Raw genomic sequence first — 24,096 nt, 5'->3', positions numbered from 1 at the left:
GTGTTTAATTTTTGATAAATTCTAAAATTTAGATAAATATAATGAATACCACAGTTTACAAAAAACATTGTAAAGATGAAAGTCCTCTTAAAAATATATAAAAATAAAGAGACCTCTTTCTATCTCCTCTTATTTGACTGAAAGGAATTCTAACCAAATAAATTCTTTTAAAAGGAAAAGTCTTCATGAGTCTAAATTGACTTTTTGGGTCACTAAATCTTGTGTGAGGCACGTGAAAATAACTCATTGGTCACTTCTACTCAAATGAATAAATATGCAAAGATGAACTAATCTATTGTTGTGGCAGCAGTCTCTGTCTTATACTGATACATCTCCTGCCTACCTCAGACCGCCTACCACTAGACTATGAGTTACTTGTGAACTAGGATTGTAGTATGTATTTCGCAAAGGTGCCCAATAATGATCTGTTCATTGAATGAATAAATGAACAAACAAATTCATTAGTATTAACATCTAAATATAATGAATTCAAATGTCAGAATAATCGTCACCATATTACAGGATGTTCTAAAACAACAGTTAACATATTTTTCAATGCTGAGGCTCTTGAAAAACTAAATTTTAAAAAGAAATTAAAATAAGCTCTATTGGAGTCCTCCATTCAATAAGCCAATACTGAAAGAAGAATTTTTTCAGGGTATCCAGGATGAACTGCATGTTCTAATGCAGTTTTTGTGTTTTTTTAAAGGAGGTATTACAATAGCTGAAGTACACAAAGAACAAATTAATAAGAGAAGTCTACAAAGTTATGGCTTAGTTGAATTAGAGTCCCTGGACTTCCCATAAGAGCTAAATCCCAAAAGGATCAGAGTCAAGTAAATAAAAAATCCAGCTGAATTTTATCAGAGGGCAAAATTTCAATTCTGAGTACCCCGGCAACGCAGGAGGAATTATGTGTGAGATTAGTAAAGTGCCTTCATCCACACCCCAGCCAGAGAACATTCTTCTATCTCACTGTGACTGCAGGGAAAACAGCAGTGTATTTGCCTGCCAAGAATAGCTGCAGCTATTCTCTAGATAGGAGCTTACCAAAACGGAGAGATTAAAATTTAATTGTAAAGCTGCTGCTACCTGGGAGTAAAAGCTTGAACTCTGGCTTCAGAAATAAATTGGGACTCCAGCATAATGAGTAGATGAAAACAATAGCTGGAGTGTCACTAATAAAGAGTGTGAGAATATGCTCCCTTCCTAAATTCTTCCCCAAATGCCTCCTTCTCTGTGTATCATATGGTAATGTGCAAGAGTGCTCAATGGGAACACAGCCCTTTGCTACACTTTGAACAGTACATATACATTTTGTTTCCAGAATGCTTGAAATTATAGGATGAGGTCAGAGGGTGGTTATGTGGTCTGAATTTCCCTGACTATCAGTTCTCTTAATTTTGTTGAGCATCATCTGAAGCCCAAATAATTTATTTTCTTGAAGTCGGCTGTCAAGATGGACCTGAGGAAATCTTAATGTTATTACAGAACTAAGAGAGGTAATTTAATTTCCCCTCAAATTCAGATAGAATGCCATTAACACCCAATCTTTTATTTAGGCCTTCTCAGCATTAAGGAACACACCTAAGTTTACCACCTATTGGTATAACTACTAGCTACTGAAAATTCCCAATTTAGTAAAAAAAGCCCAAGTTATGATATTTTAAACCAAAAGGTTTATTCTGCTCAGTTAACATCCCCCATGATCCTTCCCAAACTAACCCTTTGATTTTGAAAGAAGAGTGATATATATTTCTACTTTATATTAAAACTTTTTTGACCATTTCAGAGAGTTAATCAAATTCTCTCTGAATCATTACAAACCGATGCCTATTGCTGCTTTAGCATTACTGTACATTTTTGACAGGAGGGTGGCATTATCGGTGTATGTGACATAAATGACCAAACAGTTCTTTAAGTGGCTTGCTAGCAAGAACAAGAATGAAATGAGAAGGAATCAGTTTGAAAGACAGAAAAGCAAATGTGCATTCTTTAAAGTATTAGAGTTCATCAAATGAGCTTATACTATGAAGAGTTCTGTAGGCAGCTTATTTGTCTACTTATGTCTCTGCCTTTGCAGTGAGCATTTTTGCACCCTGAGTGCCTTTCTACTTTCTGACAACCCAGTTAAGCCTCTTCATTTAAAACTCTTCTCCACATTAATCTCCAATAGGAAGACTTACCTCTCTATCAAAACCATTTTGCTATCACCACTCCACCATTCTGTATCCCCATTACTGTATTTGGTTTAAAAGTTATTCTTTTTTACTTGTTAAGTTGTGAAGTGACATATTATTGAAACAAAGCATATATACCATGACTAAAGGGCTATCTATTGTGTGATTTCAAGCAAATCGCTTAACTTTAATGACTTAGACTTCCCTATAACATTGGAAGATCACAATGTGTCCTCCAATGGCTCAGGTAAGAATAAATGAGAATATAAATATATTTCTTTAAGAAAAAGATAATAGCTAACTGAAGTCCAAATTATTCTTGGTTTGGAATTGAAATACATTAAGTAGTCATACTAATGTAGTTCTTTTGAGCATTAGAAATTTGATTGGTTGGGGAAGGAGCTAAATTCCATTCAAGGAAAAAGTTAAAAACTGTCCTTCAAGGTTATTTTTTTCTGTATCCCATTATTTTCTCCATTTAGAGGATTACGCCCGAGTCTCCAAAAAACAAAGATGTTTTCTAAAACAAAAATCAGTAGGTTTCCTAATGTGATTCTAATATCACTAGTGTCATGGACTTGGAATGAGTGATTTACATCAGAATCTAAGCACAGCTCTTCTAAAAATGGCTATGCAGTCCATTTGCCCACATGCTAATGATTAAGCAATAAATATATTAGTAGCAGTTACTACAGGATGTCCTACACTTTGGCACTGAGACTTTTACTTCCAGGGGAAAAGATAATTAAATATACTGCCAAATAAATTCAGGGAGAGCTTTTGTGAACATCATACTTAACAGACACATGTTAACAAGGTAAGAGGGTGCTTTCCATAAACTTCAAACCTGAATTAAACCCTGGGGAAGGGATATAGACTTGCATTGAAAAGTTCATTGTCCTATCTTTCATTCTTTTTTTTTCCTTTGAAAAGAAGAGTTCATATTTAGAAAATTTGGATGAAGAAGAACATGAGTGATTTCACTAATTTCTCACTCTGGTTCTTTTTGAAGAACAATGAGAAGGAAGCATGAGAAATAATACCCTTAGAGAAAATAGAGAACATTTTTTCTCTTGCTATAGATATGTCAGTTAATAAATAAAATCAAAAGTGGAATATAGCCGAAACCGGTTTGGCTCAGTGGATAGAGCGTCGGCCTGCGGACTGAAGGGTCCCAGGTTCGATTCCGGTCAAGGGCATGTACCTGGATTGCGGGCACATCCCCAGTAGGAGATGTGCAGGAGGCAGCTGATCGATGTTTCTCTCATCATCGATGTTTCTAACTCTCTATCTCTCTCCCTTCCTCTCTGTAAAAAATCAATAAAATATATTTTAAAAAAAAGAAAAGTGGAATATACCAGACTGCCCAAATAAAGACTTCAGTGGCACTAACAATAGAACAAAAATTAAGATTCTGACCTGTCACACAGTAGATTCATTTTATTATCAGGATAGTCTTTGGGAAATGCCTCAGATATATTGCTGTGGAAACAGCATGGCTATAGAAAAATATTTTACAGGACTATAGGCTTGGTAACAATTAAAGATATTTAAAAAACTATATCAGTTCTTATGACTTAAAAAAATTTCATAGCTTTGAAAAATAATCAATTTTCAAACAAAGTGAAGAAACTTATCTTCACTTATTGTCAGTTTAATTTCTGCATGTGGCCCTATGTATTTAATAAAGAAAAATACAACTATCATGTTTTTAATATTAATAAATGAAGGCAGATGGGAATATAAAAATGTTTTTTTATATTTCATGTCACTTTTTATGACAATGGAAAATTAAGAACCTTTAAAAATAGTATTTTTTTTCTACTAGTATATATCAACATATAGTTATAATTTTCTATCAACTTCCCTAGTTATAAGGACAATCTTTGTCCTGGAAAAATGATAAAAATAGTGAACAAACCTCAAACATTTTGATCACTATGCAGTAAAAGATATTTTGGCATTTATAACTGCTTATTATCTTTTAAAATGTAATTCTGGGAGAAAAATGTTAATTATTTTTGAGCAGGGGCTGAAGAAATCCCAGTGAGACATTCTGTAGAGAGGTCTTTCGTTAGTGTAACATCTGACCTTCTATATCTTTGGAAATCATGCAACTTGGCTAATGTAGTCCTTAAAAAATTAATCAAGTAGATTGTTAGGCCCGAGTTACAGTGGAGCCAGCCAATTATGAGTTGCTCAGAAATTCATCACTGGCATGTCCAACCACATTTTCCTACATAAAGATTAGTAGAAATATGTGAAGACAGGGTCCATTCCCACCCCAGCACAGTGTTCAGTGAAATAAATTTCAACAATGTTTTCCCTTAGCAGAAACAAATAATTTATTTGGGAATTTTCTAGATTCCTGTCTTTACTCATAACACCGTTTATGTTTTGTTTTGTTTTTGCCAACATTGCAAAGGCTGCCCTATTTAGTTAAAACTAAACCAGGGATTTTTATATGCAAACACACTTCTGAATTAAGAGCACCAAAGTCACATGCCACAAGCCTGAATTCATCACTGTTACCGAAATCCCCAAAGACCAACACTATCTTTTCACTGCTGTGATAACGCCCTCCCAAGGCTTACTGAGAAGAAAGCTTGGATGCAATAGAGAAATGAAAGGAGCCAGAGTAGGTGAAGATTGGTTCTCTAAGGAGAGGACAGTGCTGCTCTTGCACAAAGAAGCTCCTTTCAGATAAGCAGAATCAGATTCCAGTCCACTTGTTTGCTGGCTACCCTTACTTTGAACTCTCATATTTAACCCAGCAGGCTTCAAAGCAGGTGAGAAAGTGACCTACCACTTAAAAGCAATTTTTCCTTTTTCAGGAATTCTGGCCTTGGAGAATATCAGCTCTAATATCAGCACATTCCACATCTCCAGGGATTTATGCAATTTTTTCATTGCTGTATGTCTAATGTCAAGTTTTATCTCAGCCAGGAAAAATAAATCAGAAAAAAAAGTCCTAACTCACAGAAAATGAGATCTTATTCCACATTATTTTATTCTACCATACAAAAGGAGAAAGGGAGCTAAAATCACGAACCATGCCATTGGTTCCCTTCCATTTATCAAAATCTGATGTGCAATGTGGATTATTAAAAATCATTGTTCCCTAGTGTCTTGCTTTGAAAAAAAGTAATCTTTGTTAACAAATACATTTTAACAAATTCAAACTGAATTTACTCTAGCATGTACGCTAATATAAAAAGATATTAGAAGAGGAAGAGACAATGGTGACAACTAAGGAAATTTACTTAAATTGCTTTGCCTTACTAAACAGAAAAGCAGTATGTTTCACAGAAAAGTCTTCATTCATTTCTACTATATCTGACTTAATTGAAAATCCTAACAAAGGCAGTTTGAAAACTTACCAATAGGTTCTATTCTAAGAGACATTTGCCATGGCTAGAAGTTGAAACATTTTTTCCACTTTCTGTGGTCCACATATATACTTATAAGGTACCAGAAGTATAGCACTAACAATATTGTTTACAGATTTATACTGTAGGAAATGCATTTTGAGTTTACTATTAGTACATAGCTCCCCCAAATGTGAAAGGCGTAGGGTCTCCTGCTATAGGTGTGCTTTGGTAATGATGATAATGACAGTGGCGACAACAACTAACACCTAGTTTTTACTATGGGCAGACACGGTTCTAAACACTTGACATATTTTAAACACATTTAACCCTCACACACAGAAAAGACCCTGTGAGGTAGTACTATTCTCACTTGACAGTGAGGGGGAGAAAGAGTTAAGTAAAAAGTCAACGTTGCATAGCCAATAAGTATCAGGGTCGGAATCAAAGAAAAGCAGTCTGGTTCCAGAGCCTCTGCTCATAACCACTCAGCAATCCTGCCCCTTCTCTACCTTGAAAAGGTGGTACTAACCAGGTGTTCTAAAATCCTCTTTTGGGGGGTAAAGTCGAGCAGGGCTTCTCGTTTTAATATGCATATAGGATGGCCTGGGGATCTTGTTAAAATGCTGAGTCAGGCAGTCTGGAGTGGTGCTTGAGATTCTGCAATTCTAACAAGCTCCTGGGTCATCAATGGTGATGCTCCCAGTGCATAGAACAAACTTTAAGTGGTGAAGATGTAGGATGTGAGCCTCTTGTTCTCTTTCTGGCTGGCTGGCTATTTAGTCATTTATAGGTTATGTCTATATGCTGGAGACTTTCCATACCACAATCATTTTCCATCTATTCTTAAATGGAACCTGCCCTTAAAACTGCTGCATACTGAATATTGGTTTGCAGGTAATTTCAGTAAATACTTAGCTTTTAGGAACTTAAAACATATATATGAAAACCACAGGGATTGGTTGTAAAAGTTTGCTGTTGGGCACATTTTTAACACTATATATCACCAACTATACAAATACCAGAAGATAGAAAATAAATGCCTATTCGTTGTTCAGCAACCAGAATCACTGTGAATTAATATCTTTTGGCCTAAAAAAGGAGCTTCCACTTTAAAATCATAATAATTCATTCTCAGACTCTGCTAGAAGAGTGCTAAGGAGCTTGTGCTATGCAATCTTCAAGGCTCTTCTGGTCCATCCGTGATCTCAATAAAGGCAGACACTACCTACTAATACCAATGGACAGAGCTGATGATGAGTACACTCCACATTAATTTTAGCCAGTGCCTCGTGGAAGTACACCACTAACATCTGCCACATCTCTACTCCAGACTGTACATCTCCCTCCTCGCTCTAGTTCACCTCCTTCCCATTGCCCCGAGACAAACCCAGTATTGAAGTAGCTCTCCCATTGCTTGCCTATGGTCTCAAATGCGAGCTGCATATTTTTTTCAGTTGCTAAATGGATGGGATTCCCTTTCTAGGCCATTTTTTCCATGCTGGATTACACAGTAAGGTCATTTCAGTTTGAGATGCACTCACTCAATCAGCACCACTGCATACAACAGAGTTATGGTATAATCACTAAGCTTCCTCTTTACACCAAAAGAAAAGAGGATAGTCAGCTTCCAACCCAAATATCTATAATCCCTGAACAACAGAGAAAGTCATTCTTCTTCAAGCTTGACCCAAAATCAAGTGTGGTCTCAGACTCCTAGGCCTACAGCCAGTGGCAACTTAACACATTATACAGTTGACCTTCGGGGAAAAGGGAAACCAGTGCTCTTACTACTGGTGCCAGAAGAAAACCAACTAATCTTTAAGGCACAGAACAAACTATTCTTAAGGCAGGAAAAGAAATTGTGAGGAAACAGGGAGTTCGAATGGAGGTATTTAGAGAAAAATATTGAAATCACATTACCAAGTAAGGGCTAGTGTTTCTATGGTTCTCAGTGCTCTTCTATTTGGGAATAAATGAATCGTCATTTTCTTTTTAGGTTTGAACTCTTATTACCTGGTAAAAATGCAAAGATGTACAAGAAAGACACATTTTTTCAAAAGGCTTAGAGACTTAACAAGAATTCTCTTTGGTAATTTTACTTTGAGCCAGTGACAGTAATTTATAAGTTTATGTAGAAGAGTAAATAACCATGGGAGACCCTCTGTAGAATCAGTCCTCAAGTACTTCCTGGACCTGCATAAGGAAATGGGGAAGTAGTTCAAAACCAAAGGGTAAAAATAAAAATAAAGGTCTACACATGGTTCTACACTCCAGGGCGCGGAAGGTCAATAAGAACATGCAGATGCTATAACAGGGAGAACCTCTGAGTAAAAAGGCACATCTGTGCCCAGTGTGAATGTCCTAACTGTCCCATATTACTTACTTATTCTCCATCTTAGTCACACTCTTGAATTGAAAGTTCAGCAAATACTTAGAACTAATAATTTCATTTAAATGGAAAAATCAAATGGCTTGTTTATAAAATAGGAATTTTTTTTTAAATTCCAAGAAAATACATTTAAAAGAACTGGATTATTCTTTAGCTAGTAACAAGTGCTATGTTTACTACCAAACGTGATCTACAAAGACCAACTTTATAATGTTATGCCATTGTTTTCTTCAAACTTTTAAACAACAAAAATATAGCTCAAATCACCGAAAACTTGTGTTTGACATATTTATGGCAGCAAGTTTACAAATCAATTCCTGTAATTTACTATAACAAGTATCATCCACCATACAACTGGTTTAGCACAAACACATTAGAGATGTTTTTTTGTGTGTTTTACAAATGTTCTACACAAGTCCTTGAGATCATACTTACAGCTTTAGCAAAAACACCCATGATTTCAGGAAACTGGTGTGTGAGAAGAGCTATCATTGCTGTAGAAGAACACAGTCCTGCTGTGAAATAGATGAAAAAAGGAAGCTCCTTCTTTGGGTAAACAGATACTTGATGAAAGGCTGCAAGGGAGAAAAGGTAGAAGTAGATTTTATTTAAGACTAGAGTGTAAGCCAGTTTTAATATTTTCAAGCAAAATCTATTGTCTAAAACTAAAAAGAAAATTAATTAAAAAACAAAAAGGAACAAGAAGTCTCTGGCTAAACAAGGTAGAAAAAAGTTATCCATTATTTATTCCAGTATCCACAGGGTATCCACATAGCCAGAGGACTGTGCTGGCCACTGGGAATACGATGGCATCGTGGGAAAGAACACTAATTGTAAAGTCATGCTGAGGTGGTTCTGAAAAAGAGCTTTGCACTTATTAGCTGTGTGATCTTGAATAAGTTGCTAAACCCTCTATTAGTTGCTAAGGAGTTGTTATGATGAACATTGTAAGCCCTTAATAAATGTAAGTTATTATAATTCTTGCTCTTTGGGAACTCAGAGGGGAGTATAGAGATCAAGAGACAGACATGTGGTTGGAGATTTTCCAAAATCATCAGTTATTTATTTCACCCAGTTGTTCTATACTAGAGGCCCAGTGCACGAATTCATGCACGGGTGGGGTCCCTCTGCCTGGCTGGCGTCGGGCCGGTGGTCAGGGAGGGCTCCAGGGCATTTCTGGCCCTATCTCGCCCAGTCCCCATTGGCTGGACCCCAGCAGCAAGCTAACCTGCTGGTCAGAGCATCTGCCCTCTGGTGGTCAGTGCATGTCATAGTTATCAGTCGGTCAATCACTTGGTCGGACACTTAGCATATTAGGCTTTTATATATATAGATGTGGCATCTCATTGAGCAGTATAAAAATTGAACTAGAATACCAAAGCCCAAGGATTCTGTACATAAGTGAAATCCCGTGTCTTATTTTATCACATTCAAACATTTACTCAGGTATTACTTTTCTAATAATTGGGTATTTCATTACCAATAGTATTCAAGTACTTATATTTTATTTGAAATTTGAAAATACTTGTAGAACAATGCTAAGATGAGCCTATGACAATGCTTGGCACACAGTAGGTGCTAAATAAATGTCTGTTGAACTAAAAGCTATTCTGCAACTTCATTAGTCCAGGAAGTTAACTGCTCAGAGCTGGACACAAACCCGAGGAATTCCTAATGTAATATCCTACATAAGTAAGGGATGACTAATTCAGTGCTGAATCAAGGTCAGCTATAAATTTCACTTTTTTAAACATAATGATTCACAAAGCATATTACACCTAAGTTTCCTTCAGTAGACATGATATTTTTAGGTCCTATACTATATTCAGAAAGTATAGACCCAAAACCAAAAAAAATGTCCAGGGCCTTGAGTCATGTTTAAAGTGAAAGCACAACAAATCTGACTTTTTAAAAAAATTATAAACATTAGAAGCTGTGGACAACACTATGCTTTCAGCACCCAAAAAATAGCATTCCCTTATGCCCCATCCCTCAGCCATGAGAGGCCAACCTCTTCCAGAAAACCACGAGAACCAAACCATGGTATTCTCAAAGATGGGAAAAAATACTTACCAATTGGTAAGTATACCAATGGCTACTATAATTGCTATCATTTGAGATACAGCAAAATTAATATTAATTAAACTGCAGAGCATTTTATGGTTTACAAACTGCCTTTTCATTTATATTACTTTTATATCTTTTAATGTAAAAGTAATATAAATTACTAAGAAACAGACATTATTCCCACTTTATAAGGTAGGAAACTGTATCGCTTTATTAAGATAACTTCCTAAAATATGAGATTTTTATACTGAAGAGACCTAATTATTTATTTTTTGATTGCTTTCTATAGATTCATTTCAGTCAATGTTTAGCTAATACATCAATATAATGGATGACTAGTACAGAAACACTCCCTTGGAAGTAAGTTCAAATTTCATCACTGGCTTGTAGAGAAAAATTTATCAGGAGGCATAAAAGACAACCAAAGAGCTATGTGAACTAAGGGAATAGTTCAAGTCTGAACTTATGAGGCTCATAGCAAATTCCAGAATGCTGTAAGTCATATCAAGGTTGAAGGAGAAAACAAAAAATATTAAGTACTCCTGAGTATTAGAACTCCACATTATTAAAAATGTGTTCATTCTACCACAGTCAGAGACAGAAAAAAATATTCTAAGAACACACAATATAATATATCCCTGGAATTTGCATATGAGTCGCACCCTAGAAATAATAAAGTGCTGCCAAGAAGCGAACTGTCTGTTCTTATAGCCTATGGCTCTGACAATACATGATAACAACCCTGGTTTTAGTCATATAATTACTATGTAAAGTTGGCCTTATATCAGGCAACCTTTGTGATGATTTGGGGGACATTATTTTAGGCTAAATGTATTAGCTTAATATAATACACTCTTAAATACTGATGCTCCATAATTAATAATATGTTTCTTTGCCTTAAATATCTTTGTTCCTGTTAAAATGGAAAAACAGTAATAATTACTACCACCACCATCCTAGGAAAGAAAATTTCTCACCCATGACCTGCTAATTGCTAAAGTCAATGGATTCTTCTCAGTAATTACGTACCTTACTTAATCTCTCAGATACTCCTCCTCACTTGGAAATATTTTCCTCCTTTTAGTTTCTAGGATATCTGCTTCTGGCTCTTGTCCTGTCTCTCTGACCACTCCTTCACACTGAGCCTTCCAGACTCCTTATCAGTCACTCATTCCTGAGACATTTTTGTGCCCTCACGGTTCCACCCTTAGTTTACTTCTATATAGTTTCCCTTAGTGATCTCGTTTATGCCTAGAAAATTATGACGGTGTAATAAAATATTTCATTTTAAATGAACATGTATATGTGTCTATATAGGTGAGATGTAATACGTGCAACATACTCAAAGTCTGAACTCATTTACTCCCCCACTCCTATTCCCAAAACTGCTCCTCCTGCTATATGAAGGATTTACCATTCAAGTCTCAAGTCACCTGAGTCAGATTTAGGAATCATCCCTGACCTTGGAGATGTAGGCATCCCCCATTCCAGCTTCCTAATAATCTATTCCATACATACAGCACTCAACTCACTGTTTATCAGTCTTTCTATTAACCTGTGAGCATCTTAGGTGTTCAGAGCAGGCTAAGGAAGAAAAGGTACTAATACTTAACATTTCTATTGAGTGCTTACAATGATCTTGGCATGTTTATAAGAATAAATTAATAAACATGACTAATTCAAGTAATATTTCTTGAAAATCAATTTTATGGTGATTGTTACGGAGATACATAGAGGGACAATAAAGAGAATCCTGGCTTTCAAGCTTAAAATCTAGAAGGGGGAGATTAAGAAGTACACAAAGTACTTTGATAGTTCAAAGAAAGAAGAGATAACTTATCTATCGCAGAGCATGGAGGAAAATAAAAAACCCTGGAAGAAAAATATCAGCACACCCAACTTCTACAATCTCTCCTAAATTGTCATTTGTCTGTTTGAACTTCTCAGCTCATTAAGTTTGAGGCTTGTGAAACGGCAATTTTCCTCCTTAAACTTCAATTCTTATGGCTCCAGAATTGTAAAAACTGTGGCACAGGTTTAAATCATATAAGGAAACATGGTACTAGTGTTTACTAACCTTCAGGTTTACTGGTTAAATCATAAAAAGAAAAGTTTAATAGAAATTTATCAGTTCACAGAGAAAAACAGTGAGTGGATGATACGGACTGAGACAAAAAATATAGACTATTCTTTTGAGAGTCCAGCCTCCTGAGAGCAAGAACAAGACAGAAATGCTCTCAGCATTATAACCCTACACAGTTCAGGTTCTTCTCCTAACTTTTCGACTGCTCTTTTTAAAATTGGGAAGTGTAGTCAATCCAACTGCATTTTTCTTTGTAAAGACTGCTTTGCCTATTCTGGGTCCTTTACTTTTCCCTACAAATGCTGGGATCAGCTTGTCAATTTTTGCAAAATTCCTGCTGGAATTTTGATAAGGATTGTATTAAATCTACAGATCAATTTGGAGAGAATTGACATATAAATAATGTTGGGTCTTCTATTCCATAAACATGGAATGTCTCTCCATTCATTCAGGTATTCTTTAATTTCTCTCAGCAATATTTTGTAATTTTTGGTGTACAAATCTTACACATCTTTTGTTAAATTTATTCCTAAGTTGTTTATTCTTTTTTATGCTACTGTGATTAGAATTGATTTGACATTTTATTTTTGGATGTTCATTACTATATATAAATATGTAATTGAATTTTGTATGCAAACTTGCTGAACTTGTTTATTAGTTCTAATAGTATTTCCATGGAGTGCTTAGAATTTCCTACATGGAAAATCATGTCATCTGTGAATAAAGACAGTTTCACTTCTTCCTTTCCAACATGAATGCCTTTTATTTCTTTTTCTTGCTTGAAATGAAGTCTAGGGAGGAAAGTTGCAGATCTCCAAATTGATCTATAGGTTGAATATAATCCTTATCAAAATCCCACTAGGGATTTTGCACTGACCAGACCCTCCAGGACAATGGTGAATAGAATGGTGAGAGCATATATCCTTGCCTTGTTTCCTGATCTTAGAGAAAGCATTCATTCAGTCTTCCTCCATCAAGTATGGTGTTAGCTGTGGGTTTTTCGTAGATACTCTTTATCGGATTAAGAAAGTTCCCTTTTATGCCTACTTTGTTCAGAATTTTATTTTATTTTTTTAAAAAGCTGGATTTGTGTCAAATATTTTTTAAGATCTATTACTCTTTATTCTATTAATGTGTTGCATTAAATTTTCAGATGCCAACCAACCTTGCATTTGTGGGGACAATCCCACTGTCATGGTCATGGAGTGTAATCCTTTTTATATGTTACTGGATTAAATTTGCTAATTTTGGTTGAAGATGTTTATGTCTATATTCATGAAGAATATTGTTCTATAGTTTTCTTTTCTTATAATGTCTTTGTGTGGATTTGGTATCACAAAGTGAGTTGGGAAGTGTTCTTTTTTCCTTTATTTTCTGAAAAAGATTTTGTGAAATATTGATATTTCTTTCTTAAATGTTTATAACATGCCCTCTCTTTTTAATATATTTAATCTTTGTGTCCTTCACTGCATCTAGCACAGGGTTCTATTCAAAAAATATTTGGGAATGAATTGTATTATGCAAGTACATCCAAGAAAAGGCTAAAATAGTATTTAAACTGTATCCTGAAGTTCAACCAAAGGTACTTTGAAAATGGGGTAATACTATGAAAAGCAATATCACAACTACTTTTTAAAAAAAGCTATTTATTTATTTATTTATTTATTTTTTAGAGAGAGAGGAAAGGAGAGGGAGAGAAACACATCAATCTTGGTTGTCTCCCATATGCACCCCTACCGGGGATTGAACCCACAACTTGGGTATGTGCCCTGACTAGGAATCAAACCAGTGACCTTTCAGTGCATGGGATGATGCTCAACCAACTGAGCCACACCAGCCAGGCCTCACAACTACTTTTAAGTTTAAGAAAACTAGAATATTTACTTACTAGGTAATAGCTCCTTATCAGCCGTCTCTGTGCAGCTGGGATAAGGGTGAAATAGATGGCCTTTCTCTAATGGATATGGAATCATTCTAAAAGCTGAGGAAAAAACAAAACAAAAACATGTTGACGTTCAATTCAAACTCATTTTCATCTTAATTACCTATCAAAGCTATTTTTAAGACATTTTATAGATTTTTTCACATAACATTTTCTTTTCTTTTTTAGAGACATATTCTGCTTTTCCTAAATGTGGCACCAATATAAGTACATTAAACATCTGTTCTACCAATAAACCAAATTAATATCACTGAGTTCAATCTGAACAACAAATCCTATGGAAACTCAGACAATCTTACTTAAAAAGGCTGCCTGTGAATGCAGTGAATAGTCAGAGAGATCAGGGTAACATTTGGAAAAGAATACTTACTGCCTTCCCATGTGCACTGTAACAGATTAAGAGCACCTTCTATTCGCTTCCAGTGCTGAAGATGAAAGAAAGCATAGGCAACTGCTTCACTATCACCCCGTTTCTGAATGTGTTCTGGAGGTAAAATTAGACTTTTCATCTCTAGTAAGTACTAGAAAAATAACACACACACACATGTAGACACACCACAGAAAAAAGAAAAATTATGTTAAATTCAAACATCCACAAAAATGTAAATTCTAATTTTATAAAGTCAGTTTTACTTAAAAAAACAATCCATTAATAAGCTAGTTGAGATGACATTAAGGTCCTACTGATAAATGTGTATAAAATGCTTTGTAAGCAAATTCCAATGACATTATTCCTACAGGTAAAAATAAGGTGATAAATGGCTTATATATGGCCTTGCTAAATATAAAATGGAAACTTCAAATGAAGAAATATTAACTTTAAGTGAAGAGCAAATATTTACTTTTTTCAAATACTAATTAAGTGTAAAAAATAGAAACTACAGTTTGGGCACAAGACTTTGTGGCAACATTTAATTATTTTTTTCTCATTCTCATTTTACAGGTGAAGGAACTTAATTATGAAGAAGTTCAATTGAATTTATATTCACTGAGAGCAAAGCACTTGCTTGTTAGGGAATAACAAAAAAACACTCTATTTTTTGGAACTTCCTAATGCAATGTGAAAGACAGATTTCTTAAGTTAATAATTACGACCAGACTGTGCTAAATGTTTTATTAGAGGTATAAACAGTGTTTACAGGAATATGGATAGGAGGTATTAATTTTTAAATTTAGTTTTTATAACTGCTTTGAGATATAATTTATATACTTTATAATTCATCCATTTAAAATACACAATTCAATGGCATTTAGAATATTCACAGATATGTGCAACCATCACCTCAAAAGGAAACCCTTGTACTCTTTAGTTACCACCTTCAACTCCACCATTCCCGCTAAGCCCTGAGCAACCATGAATCTCCTTTCTGTCTCTATAGATTGTATAGGCAAATCTATACAAACAAAATCACATAATATATGGTCTTTTGTAACTGGTTTCTTTCACTTAGCAGAATGTTTTCAAGGTGTATACATGTTACAGCGTGTATCAGTCCCTCATTCCTTTTTGTGATTGAATAATATTCCATTGTATGCATATAATATGTTAGTTTATCCATTCATCATTTGATGGACATTTGGCAGCTTTCACCTTTAGGCTATTTGAATAATACTCCCCCAAACATCCACCTACCAGTTTTTATGTGAACATCTGTTTTTATCTCTCTTGGGTATACACCTAGGAGTGGAATTGCTGGGTCATATGGTAATTCTAGGTTTAGGAGGTATTGATTCTGCTTAAGGGGTGGAAAATAAACCTCTTGATGGAATTTGGGATTGGAGCTGATAATATATAACGTTGGATGGAATGTGGATGGGCGGATTGGGGGTGGGATGAAGAGAAGAACAGGAGGACAGAGTCAAAGTACAGGACCAACTTGAGCAAAGGCACTGAGCCAAGAGAACAAGATGCACTGGAGGGATTAGTGAGTATGCTTGTTAAAGAAGTTAGAACCTGTGAGTTCTTATTCATAGATGAAATTAAATCCCACCTTAAATTCTTGAAAAAAAAGTTTGCCTTAATATTATAATCCATAACAAAAGCAGTATAATCACAGTTATCACACTAATAAACTTATTATACTAATTACATGAAGATACAAAATTAATCACTTGTACATAAAGTGGTTATTTATATAAAGTGGTCAACTGAAAACAAACTCTTTTAGTTAGCTAAATACTTTCTGCAAACACTTTCCCTACTAAAACAGGTTTGAAATCACCTCTTTAGTTTTAAATAACTTGATACTAAGTTATGTGTATAAGGTCCAAACCACATTAACTTCTGTTATAAAATAAAGAGAAACATGCCAGAGGTGTCTCAAAATATATATTCTCACATTTCAAAATCTAAATTCCTCAGACTGTTACACAAACTAATGAGAAAAACAACATAAATTAAATAGTTGAATTTGTGAAACTCACTTTGTAAAACTGCTACAAGCAGGAAGAATCTTAAAAACAAAAAAGTGCAGTTGTTTCAAAATTTAAGCCTTAAGTTATTAATCAATATATATGTATACATAATCTTAATATATCTAAATAATTTCCTTATATTGTGTTTCTTATAATGTGTTTTCCAACACTTAGTGAGCTTAATGCCTATCTTTAATGACTCTTACTCCTATATCTCAATACAGCTGAAACTTTAAAGAAAGAATAATTACTCTTAGTCTTGATGTAGCTGGCCCCCTCCTCAAAGTGTAAGAATGCAATTTGCTCATCAATTTACTTTAGCAGATGTCACAAGCTATGAGATTATTTACTAATCCAGTTTGGGGACTTAACATTTCCCATTCAGTTTCTTAAAGGAATGCAGCAGAGGTTGTGTCCTGGTCAAGCAAAGCCCATTTGCTGCCTGGTTGGGTTTTCTCCCCTTAGAGCCCTGGGCCTATATTCAAGAGGGTACTATTCTTCCTAATCCTCTCTAATCCTTGCCCATTTTTTTAAAACACAGTAAAAGATCACTCGCACCAGGCAGCTGTGGGAAAATGGACTCAAATAGCTGACCTCTGACATGACTGCTTATGCTCTTTGTAAGTGCACAGGGAGCTTCTTCAGTAGGAAGCAAAGAAAATGCGGCAACCACAGTGACGTCTCCATCATAAAAGAGAGTATCTCATTTTCAGAAGAAAATTGCTTAATACTTAAACCAACTTATTTCTATTAAAATTCTGCCTCATTTTACAGCTAGAGACAAAATATACCAAATTATTTTCACTGAGTTTTAAAATCCTGAAGTTTTAAACTAACTGTCTTTATAGCCACTTAGCAAGAAAATACTTTTTGAACAGCAACTATAATGTATATTTTCACTGTTTAATAATCTAAGTGACAATTTGGATAGTAATCAAACACATATGGCATGCTTACTAGAAAATGATACTTCAGGAGTTTATATTTTAAAATCTTTGTCATTAAAAAGTCTTCCTTATGCTACCTTATTTTTTTATTATGATGTCTTGCCTACTACCAAATGTCCTTTCCAATTTGACTTTAAAACAAAGCAAACCTTACTTTTCAGTTTCCAATAAGGCACTGAAATAAAATTTCACCCTCAAAATATAAGGAAAATTTCTGGTTCAAGGAAAATATATTTAAAGAAGGAAATTATAGGATTATGATTTATTTTATCTTCTTCACAAACTGCTACTCAGGAATTTCTGCTAAGGGGGAGACATACAGATAAAAAGAAAAGGTATGATTATGGTACTAAAAGAACAGAGAGGAGAGAGCCATTATCTCTGCTTGGGAAAAATGAGAAAGATGCTTCTATAAAGGAGGCCACAGATAAGCAGGGTTTTGAAGAATAAGAAAGCTGATGATAGAGAAGAGATGGAGCATATGTACAAAGGTAGGGAGATATGATAAGACATGACCAATCCAGGAAGTAGTGATGCTGGAGATAAGGAACAAGGCAGATGTGGCAAGGAGTAAGGCTGGAGATAGACAATGGGCCCAGACTGTGAAGGGCTTCTGTATGCAATATTTAAGGGATTGGTCCTTATCTTACAGGGGGTGATGGGGAACAAGCAGAGCTCTTTAGCAGAGTAAGATTTGCTGTTTAAGTAGATAACTTTGGCAATAACCAGAGTGGAGAGGGGTTGATGGCAGGGAGACCAGTGAGGAATCTGGTTTTTTTGTTGTTGTTGTTAATCCTCACCCAAGGATATGTTTTCCAATGATTTTTAGAAAGAGTGGAAGGGAGGGAGGAGGAGAGAGAAACATTTTTGTGAGTAGTCAGGGAACAAATCTGCAACCCAGGTTTGTGCTCTTGACTGGGAATCAAACCTGCAACTCTTGGGTGTGCAGGCCAATGCTCTACCATTGAGCAACATTGGCCAGGGTGAAAAATCTGTTTTAAGAGTCTAAGCAAAAGACGGTAAATAGCCCTGACCAGTTTGGCTCAGTGGATAGAGCGTTGGCCTGCAGACTGAAGAGTCCAGGGTTCGATTCTGATCAAGGGCATGTACCTTGGTTGTGGGCACATCCCCAGTAGGGAGTGTGCAGGAGGCAGCTGATCGATTTTTCTCTCTCATTGATGTTTCTAACTCTCTATCCCTCTCCTTTCCTCTCTGTGAAAATATCAATAAAATATATTTTTTAAAAAGACAGTAAATATGATAATAAAAGCATAATATGCTAATTAGACTTGCATGAATCTCGTGCATCGGGCCTCTAATATCTATGTATTTAGAAGTGCTTAGAAAATATCTGGCAATAAATAAACCAAACAGAAACTGTGGTTACTTAAGAGAAGTAGAATTGGGAAGGAAAAACAGGAGAAATTTTACTTTACAAACTTTTGATTTTTTTTTGTAAAATGTGCTCATTACTTTATAATAATAATAATAATAATAATAATAATTTTTTAAAGAATAGGCAGTGAAGGTGCAAGATGGTGACCATGGGGGTGGAGTAGATGGCTAAATCTGAAAGACATTTCAAAGGTTACAATACAAGTTGGTAATTTGGAAAGGGCAGAAGTAAAGTTTAATGAAGAGAAAAGGATAATGAAGTATTAAATTAGAATATTTAACTAAGAAAGGACAGGTAAGATGAAGAAGAGACAAATTTTTAAAAATTCAGTTGCAGACACATTGAAGTATCTGAAATACCTATTAGATATCCAGTTAAAATTTTTCATAACTAGACAGAAATGCAACTCTATAGATGGGGAAGCCAGAGTTAAAAGATACAGATTTGGAAATTATCAATAAATAAAATAGAGTTGGGGACATAATCCAAGGGCGGTACCTAGTATGTGCTACAGGACCTTACGTATTACCTCCAAATCACCTTATGGTTATATATGGAATAAATCAGAAACTGCTTGGAACAATTTTAACTAGTATTAAACTACGGACAATATAATATACTCAAATAACTACTCATGCCTCTTGCTCTTCACTAAAAATATAAAAAATTAAGGCTACCTTGGAAGCTATAAAAAACACATAACGATGCATGGTCTGATGGTTTCTCTTATAACTCTAAAACCATGCCTTTGCTTATACTCAAATTCACTTTAATTTTGAATTGCTTTGATCTTTATAATTTATCTTTAGATTACTGTGTTTCTACTACTTTGTAAATCTTACAACAGCTTTTGACCAAAAGCAATATAATTCTGACCTGAAGTAATGATAATGCTTTATAATCTTCCTTTTAAAAGCAGGTTAAAGAAAAATCTCTCTGAAGGCATCTGAAATTAAGGTACTTTGGCCTTGATCAGTCATGCACACCAAGAACCAATTTATCTCTGCAATTAGTTTTCTCAGTGCACATTCTATGAGATTGGACAGGCAGGCCGAATGCAAAAAGTCCACATGGGTGTGTATTACGGGGGAGACTAGGGACGGTTCCCATAAAGAAAGTAAACAAATTCTCAATGAATAAACTGAAAATAGAATACTACCTAACAGCCTCAGGAGCAAAGGAAAGTGATCTTTTACTGAAAGGAGATGGAAGGGAGGCTAGAGAGGACATTAGCCATAGGAAAACTCCTTTCCACATGGTCCTACAGAGCAGCATCTCAGCGGGTGAGCATTTCACTTCTCAACTCTTTCACCTAGGCCACAGTATGGCCTCCCTGTTTTCTAACTTTGGGTCCTAGACTTCAACACCACTTCCCCATTTCTCCTTTTACTACTGCTATGCCACTCAGAATCTCAATAAGGTGCCTGATTCCCTCTTATCTTTTAAATATGCTGCTATAATATAGGTAGTTTGGCCAATGAAATGTAAGCCTGCTACTAAAGAGGTAGTATCTTCTATGATGAATGGGACAAGTGTCATCCTACAGCAGTGATGGCGAACCTATGACACGCGTGTCAGAGGTGACACGCAAACTCATTTTTTTGGTTGATTTTTCTTTGTTAAATGGCATTTAAATATATAAAATAAATATCAAAAATATAAGTCTTTGTTTTACTGTGGTTGCAAATATCAAAAAATTTCTATATGTGACACGGCACCAGAGTTAAGTTAGGGTTTTTCAAAATGCTGACATGCCGAGCTCAAAAGGTTTGCCATCACTGTCCTACAGGCTTCAATTTCTGATCAACCAGACACATGGAGTGTCATACTAAGAACAATTACATTGAAGAGTAGCTCACTAACATTCATGGATTTAATGTTTTCAATTTCAATCATCTGGCTATCTCTAAACATCCATGACTTACAAAGCCAACATTTTGCTAGGGCACAAATTTGAATCACGAGGCTTGTGTACACGTGTGAGTAACTTACCTAATGAATAGCCCTCGCTGGCTCTCCAGCATCCACATCTCAGCAAGTTCCTGACCCAGCCTCATGTTTACTTTTCATGGGTGAAATTGCATGATGTGATTGTATTTTTAACTATGGAGATTCACAATGGTTTTAGACCATACTACGCAAGAACCTCGATGGCCTACTGTAATAAAAATGCTAAAGAATACCTTCTATATTAAAAAACAAATTTTAAAAAATGTACAAAGGACCTGAATAGACATTTATGCAAAAAAGATACACAAATGGACAATAAGCACATTAAAAAAGATGTTCAAGGGGGGGGGAGGTGCTAAAAAAAATTTAAATAGAAAAAAAAAAAAAGATGTTCAACATCATTAATCATTAAAGAAATGCAAACCAAAACCACAATGAGATACCACTTCACACCTCCTAGGATAACTATAATAAAAGGACAGACAATAACAAGTGTTGACACAAATGCACAGAAATTAGAGCCTCCCTCACACATTGCTGGTGGGAAGGTAAAACAGCACAACCACTTTGGAAAACAGTTTGGCTGTTTTTCAAAAAGTTAAACATATAATTACCATATGATCTGTCAATTCCGCTCCTAGGTATATATACGAGAGAAGTGAAACCATATGTCCGTGTAAAAACTTGCACCTGAATATTCATAGCAGCATTATTCATAATAGCCAAATAGTGGAACCAACCCAATTGTCCATCAATTGATAAATGGAAAAATAAAATGTGGTATATTCATACAATGGAATATTATTCAGACATAAAAAGAAATGAAGTATTGATACATGGCATGCTATATTGTGCTAAGTGGAAGTCAGACACGGAAGGCCACATATTGTATGATTCCAAATCCATAGAGACAGAAAGTAGATTAGTGGTTGCCAATGATTGGAGGAGGGAGGAATGGGGAGTAACTGATAATAGGTTCAGGGTTTCTTTGTGGAGTAGTGAAAATGATCTAGAATTAGATAGTGGCGATAATCATACAACCTTGTGAAGATAGTAAAAACCACTGAAATATGTACTTTAAATAGGTGAGTTTTCCATAGCTAAGATCTGGAAACAGCCTAAGTGCCCATCAGTAGATGAATGGATTAGAAAACTGTGGTACATCTACACGATGGAATACTATGCTGCTGTTAAAAGGAAGGAACTCTTACCATTTGCAACGGCATGGATGGAACTGGAGAGCATTATGCTAAGTGAAATAAGCCAGTCAATAAAGGAAAAATACCACATGATCTCACTCATTCATGGACAATAGAGACCATTATAAACTTTTGAACAATAATAGATACAGAGGCAGAGCTGCCTCAAACAGATTGTCAAACTGCAGCGGGAAGGCCAGGGAGGGTTGGGGGGCAGGAGGTAGGGGGGTAAGAGATCAACTAAAGGACTTGTATGCATGCATATAAGCATAACCAATGGACATAAGACACTGGGGGATAGGGGAGGCTAGGGGACTGTCTAGGGCGGGGGGATAAAATGTATACATATGTAATACCCTTTGTAATACTTTAAGCAATAAAAAATAAAAATAAAAATAAATAAATAAATAGGTGAGTTTTGTCATATGTGAATTATCTCAATTAAAAAGAACACTTTTTATAAAAGTCCTTGATGGTGGGATAATACAGAATATGAGACATTAGAATGACAAATAGAATGCTGTGAAATCATTGAAAGATATGAAAGATTTTCTATTGTAAAATAAAAAATCTGACCATTTCTATAGTTGCTTAAAGATAAACAATCCTTTTTTTGTTTGGTGACTAAAAAAGAAAATGTTTGCTGAACCAAAGCCATAGTTAGGTAATGAAGAACAAGTCAAAAACCATGAAAATATACTGTTCTAATTTTTAACTATTACTATTATAGTTACTGTACACTGAAATTCATTCAGTAGATTAAAAAAATCTGTACAGGCAATCAATATTAATGAAATATCTAAAGCAAATTCATAGCCTGAAGAGATTTATGTGATCTTTCTCTATTGCACATCTAATAGTTTCCAGCTTTAACAAATTGCATAGCTCTAGACCTATAGCCTTTCTGTTGTAGTTATGTGGAAAGTTGCCAAAAAATGTTTCCTGCTAAAATAGCTTTATCCTTTGTCATTTTACTGGTAAGATTCATGTAACATTTGACAAATTTGCATAATAAATTTGTAAGATTAAAAGATTTAATATATATATTTAAATGTCACTGTTTGTTAAGTTAAATAAATTATGACCCACAGTTGAAGTATGAAGATAAAACCCATAAAGCCTTTATGTTTGCTTGGCTGTAGCTGGGAGTTAGGAATAGAGACCATAAGGGGGGTTGGGGGCGGGGAGAGAACCTTTACATACTTCATCACTTGTAAAATCCTAACAAACACAGACAGCCACAAATTCCAGAGCTCTCCCAGTTCATATAACACTAGTGTTATTTAAGTGGGATATTATCCTGTTTGATAACAGCCTGCTTAAAATGTCTATCCACAAACAATAATGTAAGGTGATACTTAGCTGGATATTTTAATAGAGTTGAACTGTCAACTGGCTGTGACATAAAGTTGGGGGGGAAATAGGTAAATTTCTACCTATAAATAAAATGATTTTAAATTATATACACATTATACATTTGTATATATGTGTACATATATATTTAACAGTTTTATTGAGGTATATTTCACATATAACAAGATCACCATGTAAGTATTGTATATATAGTTCAATGATTTTTAGTAATTTATACAGTTGTGTAACCATCACCACAAAAAGTTCCCTTGTTCCTGTTTGCAATCAATCCCCACTCCCACCGCCAGTCCCAGGGAACCACTGATCTGCTTTTTTGTTTCTACATTTTCACCTGTTCTAGAAATTGCATATAATAGAATCATACAATATGTTGTGTCTGATTTCCTTTATTTGAGGTTCATCTATATTGTTGTATGTATTTATATTTTGTTCCTTTTCAGTGCTAAGAAGTGTTCCATTTTATGGATATATCACAATTCATTTATTTATTCACCTGTGTGGATTATTTCACATTTTTGGATCTTGTGAACAATACTGCTATGAACAATTGCATACAAGTCTTTGTATAAAAATATGTGTTCATTGCTCTTGTGTAGATACCTAGTAATGAAATGATAAGTCATACAGTAAGTACATGTTTAGCTGCAAAACTGTTTTCCAAAGTAGTCATACTATTTTACATGTACAGCAGCAATGTATGAAGTTTCTCCACATTCCTGCCAACAGCTAGTATTGCCAGTCTTTGATAATATGGGCATTCTAGTGGGTATCAAGTATATCATA

At 35.0% G+C, this 24,096-nt stretch overlaps 1 protein-coding gene across 9 annotated transcripts in view; it reads right to left on the bottom strand.

The window, feature by feature from the left end:
* The window catches only part of ST7L (suppression of tumorigenicity 7 like), a 66,304-nt gene that overhangs the window by 3,051 nt on the left and 39,157 nt on the right, over positions 1-24,096 (bottom strand). For 7 of the 9 annotated variants that reach the window (XM_059674916.1, XM_059674917.1, XM_059674913.1 and 4 more), the window contains 3 exons: positions 14,403-14,553; positions 13,979-14,071; positions 8,215-8,515 (listed from right to left, as the gene is read on the bottom strand). In XM_059674916.1, the coding sequence (XP_059530899.1) occupies positions 8,337-8,515; positions 13,979-14,071; positions 14,403-14,553 (423 nt within the window). In that variant the 3' untranslated portion in view covers positions 8,215-8,336. Of the gene's footprint in view, positions 1-7,631; positions 7,745-8,214; positions 8,516-13,978; positions 14,072-14,402; positions 14,554-24,096 lie in introns of those variants that run through there. The other 2 variants (XM_059674914.1, XM_059674915.1) reach the window with 2 other exon arrangements.

This window comes from Myotis daubentonii, chromosome 18, assembly GCF_963259705.1.
Source record: "Myotis daubentonii chromosome 18, mMyoDau2.1, whole genome shotgun sequence".
NCBI classification, from domain to species: domain Eukaryota; kingdom Metazoa; phylum Chordata; class Mammalia; order Chiroptera; family Vespertilionidae; genus Myotis; species Myotis daubentonii.
Note: the sequence above shows the minus strand (reverse complement) of the source record. Positions and strands in the feature narration are given on the sequence as shown.